Genomic DNA, 13,016 nt, shown 5'->3' with positions numbered 1-13,016 from the left:
GAAATACTACCGTGGTGGTAAGCAACAGTCATTCTCCCATTTTAATTTCTCCTAATGCTTAGTGTTTTTTTTGCTTACCATGACAGGAATGGATCCCATTTCTAAGTCAGGGCATGACTAAATTTCTTGAAATCAGTATTGTTTCAGTCTTTGATATTAGCTACAATTTGATAATAGTTCCAATAGCCAATTCCAAAGGCATGCATCTGGAGCATTTCTCCCCGGGCCTCCGCTGAAACAGGCTCTGTGGAACCTAGTCGGACTTTCCCGGTCAACAAATGTTAAATAAAAAAAAAATAATAAAATAAAAAGCTAAGAATGCTCTTCTCAGCTCTCACAATTTACCCAGAATTGTCTCCTTCTGCAGTTTATGTGGAATTACATGTACTGGTACAATATTTACGTATGATTGTAAATTGTTTTTTATTGGTCCTGTTGATCCTATTACCATTGAGAATGTCTGGGTATCTTTCATCCACATTGCTCATATTTCTGTTTGCAAATTCTGGCATATTACAACTTCATTTCTCTCTGCACATAAGACACTATTGTCGCTGGATGTAGCAATTTCAATGATCAGTGTAACTTTTGTCTTTTGTTCTTGAACAACTATATCTGGTTTTCTTGCATTTATTTTTGAACTGTTGGTAACAGGTAATCCCATGTGATTCATGTTTCCAATGCTTCTCAGCTACTTTTATACTGCAGTGTTTGTACAATCCCCAACAGTCTTGGCAGATTATTGTGTCTTTCAGTGTTCACACCATCAGCCGTGAGTATATTACACTTGGCAACAAAACCTGCAACAATTTCCAGTTCTGTTTTACAAAATCTACATTTGTCTGTTGCTCCCACTTTTTATTTAGACTTTGTAAACTAACGTGCACATAGCCCATTACCTTGGGCACCCATTATTAGCCTTTCAGTTTCTAGTTTTAATTCACCTCTCCTTGGCCATTCCTGAATCAAATCTTGGTCAACATGAGATTGTTCCAGAAGATCTCTATACTTGCCACTATATTGGACTTTGCAGTTTTCTTTCCTTTTCATCTAATCATTTTCTTTATATTCTTTCTTTTTTGGCACTTTCAGTTACTGTCTAATTTTTGTCAACTTCCGGTTTGATTTTCATTAATGTATGATGTACTACTTTGGTGGTATTTTGGAAGCAACAGTCATTTTCCCATTATAGATTATCATATCAAGGGTCACAGCTGGAACACTACTTCCAGTTTTGGTAAATATTTAGAGCCAAAGAAACATGGCTAACAGAAGGTGTGTACAGTAGTGCAACCTATACAATGAAAGGAATGGAAAGTATAAACTGTGAATAAAGTTTCAAGGTGTTTGGCATGTATACTACAGAGAAGAAAAGGGTAAAGGTGGATATTATACAGATACACACACACACACACACTTTTTTGTACTTGTTGACCTAATTAGTCTCTTTAGGAAACCAGTCTCTTTTCAGGGCATTCTTGGGGTGGTATTTTCACTGACAAAGGGGAAATCTAGCAAGATCACCAGAGAAACTCCCTTCATCTTTTTTGGTAAAGTGCCATGGGATCTTTTACAGCTACTGCAGCTACCACCAACTCAAGCAGATGGGACCTCATCTTAATTTCTCATTGGAAGATCAGAACACTCAGGAGTGCAGCACCCCCTCCTCCAATATGGCACAGTGCAGTGTCAGTACTGAAAATTGAATCCAATTACTGAAATTAAAGGGAGAGGAAATGAAAGCCAAAGAGGAATACAAGGTAGGGGATTAGGGAATGTTTTGGTAACATTACATCACGTTGAGGCTGCTGGAGATTTGCAATAAGCTGTGTGAAAGGGCAGTGGAATATCTACCAGCAAATGGATTCAATGTGTGGGGCAAATAGTGTGTGGACTGAGGTAAGAGAAGTGAGGCTAAATAAAGGCTTACTGCAACCATCACAGAAACAAGCCAAACACTAACTCTGTTAGTTATTAGGCTAGGTATAATTGAGTAGCCCATTGTTGCCCTGTATTTTAATCCGTTAGAAACTCAAGTGTCAGATAAAGTAACTCATAAGAGTGTTTCATCACAGGTAAACACAAATATCAATCACTGCACAATGAGTACTGGCTGCTTTGTACAAGTACAAGCTCTCATAGTGAATTGTAAGCAGTGTGTTCTGCAAAGATTGGTTGCTTTAGCATTTTTGTAAAGCAAGGGTCAACACATTTTTAATATTTATGCTTCACTCAAGATTCATCAGTAATATATAATGTTCAGAAAACGAAATAACATTTAAATGTACCTTCCCCAGTTTGAGAAATGGCTCTGGCTGGCTTCCATCAACAAAATATCATCAATTTCATCCTCAATCCTGAATGGATGCTCTGCAGATGGTTCATCTATTGGGCATGAATATGTGCTCATGTATGAATGCTGTAAAGCCATTTCTGCAGTTAAACGATCCATTGGGTTAAATGTTAATATCTTTTCCAAGAAATCAATTGCTGTTGGTTGTAAAAGAAGTAAAGAAAATATGCTTAAATGTACTCTGATATAATAAAAGAGTGGAATATAAAACTACACAGATATGAAACAGGCAGTGATGTCACAAATATCTTCAATGCAATCAGTAATGCAGACAGTGCAACACAAAAGGATTAACAAAATGCTTCTAATATGTAACAGATGGAACTTCTTTTTGCACCTTTGCTATACTGCTTTTGAATTGTTTGTTGAATGGAAATTTTAAAGAATTATGTTTTGATGGGGAAAAAAACAATAAAAATACCCAGTTCACAATTTAAACCAAAATCTGCCTGTCTCAATTGAAAACACTGAATTATTTTCGGAGGGCAAACCCACTTTCATCCCCATGTGGGGGCTGCATTCACCCCTACATGATCACTATTTATAACCATCTCAGTTTACTTTTGAAGCGAAGCTAGTGTAGTAAATACAGAATGCTATTAACACCAACACTCCAGTTAGTTAACTGTATTAAAACATACAAATTCACTGGAATGGGTTTAATCAGTATAGCGTGCCATGGACTGCATCCAGCTTTATATAGAAGCAGCTCAGTGCACTGACCTACTACGGATGTGTAATTTTTCAAATCCCCTCAATGGAAATACAACAAACTATTAACTATTAATTATTTAAAACAATTTTTAAATATTTTATGGAAATGTGATTATTTCCATTATCCACTACACTTTATAAATATTTAACATTTGCATTTCTGCCTATGTTTCTTATGATATTTCTCTGAAGTTATGCTTACATTTCAACTTTTTGTGATACTAATGTTGTTTAAAGCTACTGTCCACTAAAACTCTGCTGAAAATGGATAGTTAATGCAAATAAAGGTGACATCCCAGTTTATACTACAAGAAGCTAAGACACAAGCAGACACAGCCAATATACATCAGCTCTTTGCATTAAAATCACAGTTTGTAACCATGGAATCCAGACTTTATGGTTTCTTTTGACACCGTTATACTAATTATTGTATACTAAAACAGAGAAGAAACCTAACAACCCAAAACAGAGAAGACACCTAACAACCCAAGGTAAAGACCATCAAACTGGAAATCTATTAGGCCTGTGTGAACTAACTTGTTAGCAAGAATAAAACACAATGAAATGCAATAGCAGTTTTTATTAGTCTTCCAAAGCACTCTCACTGTACATTGTGTTGAAACTACTACGGAGGAAACCTTACCTGCAGCACTGACAGAAATATTATTTAGAAATAGAACTGTGTGTCTGCCCATAAACTTCAGAGTGTCATACTGTGAAATAAATGATGCATTGAGCAGCAGGTAATATGTCATTCATTTCAAAGACATATAGAACACATCTACACTGTGACACTGCACTTGGCGGCAGGGGGAGTTGCAGAGACTATCATGAACAGCAGATTGACATTTTACTGCTCACATTATTCTAGCAGTAGATGCTTTCTTAAACCTCATGCTTCCACACTTACAAACAGGACATGCATTGGACTGAGAGTTTGATACATTAAAGGAAAAACAATACAAGCTGTATGTTCACTCTTGAAAAAAGTGCAAGCGGTATCTGGGGAGTAGTGGCTCCACTGACATATTGTCTGCAAGTTATACAGCTATATCAGAGGTATCTGCTCCATGTTCCATGCAGAGGACAACCATACACAGCACGGACCACACTGCTGTTAACTCCAGTATGTGAGAATGAATAATACATTTTAGAAGGTTACTGACTGTCTTGTGCTCATTACCTGTCCTTGTGCATTACTCCATGCATCCATCCTCAGCTCCTTTTTCCCATTTTGCACATGGGGTCAGGGTGTCACTTCAGCAATGACAATCCTCTTGAGCCGAGGTTTACACTGCTGGGTGGCTAGCCCTACCGCAGTAGTTCATATTTACCAATCACTCGTACACACTCTCACCAATGGCCAATTTAGAGTGACCAATCCACCTACTGCATATATATATATATATATATATATATATATATACATACATATACACATGTGTGTGTGTGTGTGTGTGTGCATGTTTGTCTGTGATATATTTATATGTAGAGAAAAAGAGACTTTATATATATATATATATATATATATATATATATATATATATATACATATATATATATACACGTGTGTGAGTGTGAGTGTATGTGCGTGTTTGTCTGTGATATACTTATATATAGAGAGAAAGAGACTTTACACAAACATATATATAGATATATATATAGATATATATATATATATATATATATGTGTGTGTGTGAGTGTGTGTGTGTGTGTGTGTGTATGTGTGAACATATGGATATATTGATATACTGATGTATTGATACGCATACATACATGCACACACACAAACAATATGAATATCATTGCTGTCAGCCCATTTTTACATGGGGTTGCTCTGTTACATCAACATTAGTCAATGTGAACAATTCATCCAGAGCCAATGTTCAAAATGCAAAGTGGCTAGACCTGGCACGGACTCCCTTAAAACAGACCACAGACCTACTTAGTCTAACCCAGTCTACATAACTAAATAAAATCCCCCCAACAGTCTAGTCAGTCTAATGCTAGGCTCAAGAGAACTTGAGAATACAAAGATAGCAGTACTTTAAGACAGCAGTACTTCTACCCAGTCCTGGTTCACAAAGTGCCACTAACACTTGTCCTTTCATATCCTGGTAGCTACCTCCGTGACCTCTCCTGGGGCTCCCTTACTCTTCTTATCCTCTTATATTATAACTCCCACACTTACTATTTTCTGCTTCCTACACTTAACTCCAACCCCTCTCCTGTCTTGCATCCCAAGGGTTTCCCCCTTCTACACAAGCCTAGGTCTCCCTCATTGATTTACCTCTCATTCTTTCCTTATATTCCTGTATTTTCGCACCTCTATTATCTTTGGGAGCTGACCACCTAACACTCCTCGATAATTGGCACTTACCCCTTTTTTACACATATGTCTTACACACTTATGTGATTTGCATTCTAGCAATCTTTTTCATGTTGTATTTTCCTAGCTCTCATGCTTGACTTTCTGGGCTGCCATCTCACATTAGTGCTAACTACACCACTCCTACTGCAGTCTATTCTGAGAAAAAATAGGCCTCTGTCAAACCTGTTTCCTAGTACAAGTGGTATACAACACTCCCAGCTACTTGCTAATACCTGTATAAGGGAATAGGGTTTAACTTCACCTCTCTTCATCCAATTAATGTTATTAATAAGTCTGCACAGGTTTACATATACAGCTGTCCATGCCTGTGCTGGCAACAGTTCTTGGATCATTCAGGAACTGCTGCAACTATATCAAGAAACATTTCCTGAGCATTCCCGAATCACTGCAGATTGCCAGCACATAGGAAAATGTTTATTGCACAAAAGAAACTTTATATGAAACAAAATTAGTAGGCTTAAAGCATTTCTCTTCAGGGAAAGATGGGTAAGTCTTTTCTCTAACCCAAGAAAATTCTGGAAGGAAATAAATAGATTTATTTGGGGAGAAATATAGGCTACTTTTTTGTCTACCACTATTAATGATGAATGTTTTGCCAATTCTTATGAGCGTGATGAAGAATTCAGAAAATATTTTATCATAATTACTTATTTCCGTGAAATTCAACTGCTCCACTTAAATTTAGTCAGTAAGATTCCGCATAGCAGTACTTTGCAGGCAGTTGTGAAATGTTACTGAGCTCTGCTACATCCAGACAATAAGTAACAAAAAAAGATATATATATATATATACATATATATATATATATATATATATATATATATATATATATATATATATGTGTGTGTGTGTGTGTGTGCGTATATGTGTGTGTGTGTGTGTATATATATATATATATATATATATATATATATATATATATATATATATATATACACATAGATCTATGTTGATCCATTGAAATTCTGTTTAATCGAAATGTAAACCATTGAACTCATTTTCGTGAAAGTGCACTTTGTTGAAAATGCACTTTCGTGAAACACAATATAACAAGAAAAAAAAAAAAACAAATACAAAAAATAAAAAAAATAAAAAACAAAACACTAAATCACATTTATATAGGGGGGCAAGCCCCCCTGCTCCCCCACCGCCCTACTTAAATAAACTAACTCTGAGATCACATTACAGTGGGGAAAATTATATATTCCCTTATCCCCACTGTAACGCGATTTGGCGGATCAGCTTTTACAAAAGTGCACTTTCGATGTAGTGCACTTTCGCAGAAGTGGGCTCGGCCTTTTCTTTGTCGATGAAAAAGAAGTTATGTACTCACCATAACATTCCATGTTTGTAGTCCATCTCGCCCTTCATTCTTACACTTGGGTTCGGAGCCGAACATCGGCTACGACTCGGCAATTTTCTAGCTCAAAAATCTTCTGGTTGGCTCGTGGCAAGGAGGTATCCCATAATGCACCGCTAACATATCCCAGATCTTGTTTGCTGCAAGTAATAAATATACAGAGACAAAGAACAAACCATGTAGAAAGGTCGCAACATAGAGATAAGGCAATAGTCACAATACCCCCAGGTCCTCAAGGAGGGGGCTGGAGGGTTGGATAGTAAGATGGACTACAAACATGGAACGTTATGGTGAGTACATAACTTCTTTATGTTCTGTAGCCCTATCTCGCCTTCATTCTTACACTTGGAACAGCGTCCCTAGCACCTTTATCTTGGCTAGCTCAGGAGAAAATGCTCCTGAGTACTGTGGAACCAAAAGACCACCTGTTCCTGGAAGCCATGTCCAATTTGTAGTGAGTTATGAATGTATGAGGTGAAGCCCATGTTGCTGCTGTACAAATGTTATCTATTGGAATCTTCGCTTGAAAGGCTACTGAATTAGAAACAGATCTGGTAGAGTGGGCTTTCACCTTGAAGGGAAGATCTTTGCCACTGGATGTATAAATGAATGAAATGCAGCTTGAAATTCAGTGAGATAAGGTGGTTTGGAGATTGGTAGGCCCTTCCTTGTATCTGAAAAGGAAATAAACAACTGGTCTGACCTTCTGAAATTCTTAGTTCTATCGAGATAAAAATCGCAATTGTCTATGAACGTCAAGCTGGTGAAATTTGTACTTTCCCTTGTCAGAAAAATTAGGGAGGAAAACAGGTAATTTAATGGATTGATTAATATTGACCTGAGAAGAGACCTTAGGAACAAATGAATGGGTTGGTCCGTAAAGAAACCCTATCTCTGTGAAACACCAAATAAGGGGGCTTAATAGAGAGGGCTCGCAGTTCTGAGGCCCTCCTTGCAGATGTAATGACCACTAAAAATATGGTTTTCCATGATGGGAACTTGAGGTCACAAGTTGCTGAAGGTTCAAAAGGACTCGAAGTACGTTTTTGAAGTACAAAATTCAAATCCCAGGCTGCTACAGGATCCATAACTGGAGGTCGTAATAATGTGGCCCCTTTAAGGAAAGCTCTACACAATCTATGCGCCATAAGGTTAGGATCATTAGCCAAATGAAAGGTAGAAATAGCTGCCAATTGAACTTTAATAGTGGCAGCATCTGAACCTTGATGGAACAATTGTGTAAGAAACTCCAAAATGGCAGAGATGGGAGCTGTATAAGGATCGAGGTTTCTCTTAAGGGCCCAAAAGGAAAACCTTTTCCGCTTACTGGCGTAAATCTTTCCAGTTGAAGGTTTGTAAGAAGATGTCAGAATATGTACACCATCAGGGGAAAAGTCATGAAGCCTGACTAGTGATGGAATTGGAGCAGCCAAGCTGTCAAACTGAGGGTGTGGGGAGAGGGATGGAACACCCCTGACATGTGTGTCAGTAAATCTGACACTGGGTCCAGAGTCCAAGGTTCGTCCATTAGATAAGGTCTGAGAAAGGGGAACCAAATCTGATGAGGCCAGTAAGGAGCAATAAGGATCATTTTGCTTCCCAAGGATCTTGCTTTCTGAATTACCTTTGATATCAGGGGAAATGGTGGGAAGGCATAGAGAAGTTCTGAGGGCCAATCGTGAACGAGTGCATCTCTGGGTGCCTCCCCCTTCGGAGGGATCAGGGTGAAGTAGCTGCTGCATTTGGCATTCAGAGGGGTAGCAAAGAGATTGCAGCAAGGCTAAACCCATCTGCGAAAAATCTGTTCTGCAATGTGTGGATTCAGAGACCACTCGTGAGGCATCAGAATAGCCCTGCTGAGCCTGCGATCAGAAAACGTTGGGAAGATACTGCCCACTCCACACTCGAAGGACCTCTCTGCAAAGGGGATAAGATTTGGACCCCACTTGTTTGTTTATGTACCATACCACCGACATATTGTCCGAGTCCTCCAAAGCAGACATCCAAGCAACCGCTACCCCACAACATTACCCACGTATCACATAGTTCACAAAGTCAGTGTGCCACACAGTCATAGCCCTTAAGGCTAAACAACACACCTAATACACTTGTAATAGGTGACTTTATTGTCAGACACACTGACGTCCCACTCACCAGGCTGAACAAGGAGGAGGTCACTTTAAGCTGCCTGTCTGGTGCCAGGATCCGCCACATAACACAAGCACTCAGGTCACTTCAAAGCAAGTACAAATATGACTCCGTCATTGTCCATGCTGGTGTGAATGACCTGAGACGTACCTCCCTGGACTACATGAAAAAAGACAGAGGAGCTCTCTGATCATGTAGCCCAGGCCGGTATGACCCTGACCTTGAGTAGTATCTTACCCTCACCAAGAATGATGCCACAGTATAAAGACAAAATTATCAATTTTAACAATTGGCTAAAGTATTGGTGTCATTCAAAGGGGATCCAGTGTCTGTCAGCCTGGGATGACATGCTCAATAAGCCACATTGCTTCGCTAGGGACGGCTTGCACCTGTCACCCCTGGGCTTTCGAATATTGGCTAAGGCTCTTGCCACCCCCATAGTGCCTTTTTTAGGCAAGGCTCAAAAGACAACCCACCTCCATAGACAACACAAGGAAAAAGAAACTAAGGGTAATGCTGTTCAACGCCAGAAGTCTAAACCTCAAGATGCACGCACTCGAGGCTCTACTCAGTATGGAGAATATCGATATCTGTGCAGTAACAGAAACCTGGTTCAAGGCTCCCGAGAGTACCCCAGCACTACCAGGTTATAGCTCATACCAGGTTATACCTCATACCATGCTTTTCGGCCCCAAAACTTGCACCGAACCACAAAAGGAGGGGGAGTATCCATATTCATCAAAGATACCCACACCTCCAGGTTAGTGGCACTACACAAAGCATCGGAGACCATCCATGTGCAACTAACAGTGGGCAAAACGGCCTTTCAGTTTATAGCCTGCTACAGACCACGATCCCACACTCAGTAACCCCACTCAGCTTTCCTGAGAACACTGGAGAATATGAAGGTCTCTCCAAACACCATCATATTGGGTGACTTCATCTACCCAAACATAGACTGGGAGCACTACTCAAGCCCCAACACCCTTGCCCAATGGTTCCTAGAATTTATAAACTCAAATGCTATGGAACAACTGGTCACCACTCCCACAAGAGGGGAAAACATATTGGACCTGATCATCACCAACATGGGGACTCCATGTTCCATACCAGAGGTATACCCCTCATTGGTAAGATCTGACCATAAATTAATCTCAATGGACATCCATATCCCGTTCCCACCCCCAGCCAAGGAAACCACGGTGAAGAACGTCTCAAAAGCAAACTTCACACTTCTCAAAACCGAGGTGGAATCCTTCAAAGCCCCCGAGCCAGTGGAAAATATGGTCCAAACCACAGAATCCTTTACAAACGCATTCTATGGACAGGAATGCATGGATCGTGCTATCGCAAATAAAACCAAGACTCACTCCTCCAAAGGCAGGAGACCTGTCTGGTGGACCCCAGCCATAAATAAGCTATACAACAGAAGGAGGAATCTACTACATGATAGAGCAAAATCCCCAAAAGGGAAGGCATCTCTGATCAGTACTAGCAAGAAACTACAATCCCTCATAAAATCATCTAAGGCCAGCTTCAAAAGAAAAATTGCACAAGACGCTAAAGATAATCACAAGGCCTTCTTTAGTTATGTCAGGAACCTGGGTGGCAACTCCCAGATATGCCCTGAGTTAGTGCAAAATGATAAAAAATACACTGAACCCACAGACATTGCCAACATCCTGGCAGACAGGTTCAGTGCAACCCCCCCTTCCCCCCCCAAAAAGCAAATGTCTATCCCAACAGAGTGTAGCCTCCCTGACATCACAGGTGAGAGCTGCCCTCTCCAAAGCAAAAAACACAGCATCAATGGAACCGGACGGTGTCCCGGGCTGCGTCTTACACGAGCTCCAAGAAGAACTGAACCCTCGCATAAAGTCACTGTTCAATCTCAGCCTTACTACAGGATATGTACCCAAAAATGGCGTACAGCAACAGTGGTCCCACTTCACAAAGGTGGTGCCACAACGGACCCCAGAAACTATCGCCCTATAAGCCTGACTAGCCTGGTCTGCAAAGCTATGGAGCGTATCATCATGGAACTCAAACAAAGACATTGGGAACCTCCAAACACTGGATCCTACCCAATTCGGCTTTGTTAAGGGCAGTTCTTGCCTCTTGAACCTGGTCAACTTCTTTGAAACAGTCACCAAGGCCATAAATGAAGGGAAGGTAGTCCACACAGCCTACCTGGACCTCGCAAAAGCCTTCGACACAATACCCCACTCCGGCATCATAAATAAGCTCACCAGCTTAAATATCAACCCCTATGTCACAAGATGGGTTGCAAACTGGCTCAGGGATAGAACCCACATGGTCAGAATTGCAGGTGCCATGTCAGACTCTAAACCAGTTACAAGTGGCGTCCCACAAGGCTCAGTCCTGGGACCTCTCTTGTTCGGTATATATTTCTGAGGTACAGGCTAACACGGGAGGACTATGGCTGACCAAGTTCGCAGATGACTGCAAACTGGGTGCCATAATCGACTCGCTGACTAACACAAGCATCCTCCAAAAGGGCCTCACAGAGATGGATAACTGGTGCCAGAGCCATGGCCTAAAGCTAAATGCCAAAAAGTGCATAGTCATCCCCTTTGGGAAAAACAATGTGCCCACAAATTACCACATAGGTGGTAATCCATTAAGTATGGAAGAAGTAATTAGGGATTTGGGGACCCAAGTAGATAGCAATCTCTCCTTTGACAATCACGTTGCCAAAGTGGTTAGAAAGACCTTCTATATGGCCCACCTTATCACAAAAGGGTTCACATCTAGATCAAGAGAGGTCATTGTGCCCCACTACTAATCACTCATCAGGCCCATAATTGAATACAATGCCCCATTTGGGATGTACCTTACCCGACACCTGCAGCAACTGGAAAGACCCCAAAAGTACCTCACCAAGAGGATCAAGGGACTCAAACAGATGCCCTATGCAGTTAGGCTAAAGAAACTCCAGCTCTACTCAGTTGCTTACCGCCTACTCAGAGGCGATCTGTGCCTGACGTATAAAGCCATGTCCAAACCAGAATTAATGGACATGCTCCACCTCAGGAAATCCAAATCCCTTAGAGCTACACGCTCCAGGGACTTAAACGTCAGCACAGAAATAAATAGGACATGCTGGAGGGACAGATTCATATCCCAGAGGCTCCCCTCACTCTGGAACAAAATCCCAATCCATGTTAGGCAGAGCCCCTCAATGACCCTCTTCAAGAGAAATCTTGACAAGTGGATGGGAGATTGTAGGTTTACCCCTGGGATCTCTTCTGTGTCCCTACTAGACAGAGGCACAGTAAACTAACCTTAAAAGGGCTATCTTCTGTGAACCTACTATACAGAGGCACAGTCAACTAATTTAAAAGGGTGGCGAAAGCCAAACACACTCTGGCTAGGCTTATAAATGGCCTAGGGCAGATAGCCTAGTATCAACCTATGAACCTATGAGTGGATCGCAATCGCCCCTAGAGAGAGAAAGCTGTGAAGTGCTTGCAACGCCAGAAGCACTGCTCTCATCTCCAAGATGTTGATATGCAAATGAGCCTTGTGTTCCTGCCACATGCTTTGGACTGTTCCCCCTCGATAATGCCCCCCCCACCTATCTGAGAGGCATCCGTGGTCACGGTAGCGATAGAGGAAGACTGATCAAATGGTCTGCTTGTGGTCAGATGACTTGACTGGGCCCACCAGCGAAAATCCTGTTTGCACGATTCTGTTGTCAGGATGGGGTCCAATTTGTAGTGAGTTATGAATGTATGAAGTGAAACCCATGTTGCTGCTGTACAAATGTTATCTATTGGAATCTTCTCTTGAAAGGCTATTGAAGTAGAAACAGATCTGGTAGAGTGGGCTAATAGGACTAATGTTACTGTAGAGGCCATCGTCCCTAACAATTTCAGCACCGTCTGTGCTTTTGCCTTCCACTGAGAAAGTAGAAGCAAAATTTGTTGTCTGAGATTCTGAATTCTCTCTACGGGGAGGTAGGACGTCATTGAGATGGTATTTATTTCAGTGCCAATGAAATTGACATGCTGAGAGGGCGACAATG

General features: G+C 40.9%; 1 protein-coding gene across 1 annotated transcript in view; it reads right to left on the bottom strand.

The window, feature by feature from the left end:
- The window catches only part of MAPK4 (mitogen-activated protein kinase 4), a 320,910-nt gene that overhangs the window by 123,096 nt on the left and 184,798 nt on the right, over positions 1-13,016 (bottom strand). Inside the window, exon 3 of the mRNA XM_044078121.1 lies at positions 2,289-2,490. Within this exon, the coding sequence (XP_043934056.1) occupies positions 2,289-2,490 (202 nt within the window). The remainder of the gene's footprint in view (positions 1-2,288; positions 2,491-13,016) is intronic.

Source organism: Protopterus annectens, chromosome 1.part1 (assembly GCF_019279795.1).
Source record: "Protopterus annectens isolate FY-2018-M chromosome 1.part1, PAN1.0, whole genome shotgun sequence".
Lineage (NCBI taxonomy): Eukaryota > Metazoa > Chordata > Ceratodontiformes > Protopteridae > Protopterus > Protopterus annectens.
This window is presented reverse-complemented; position numbering and strand designations above follow the sequence as displayed.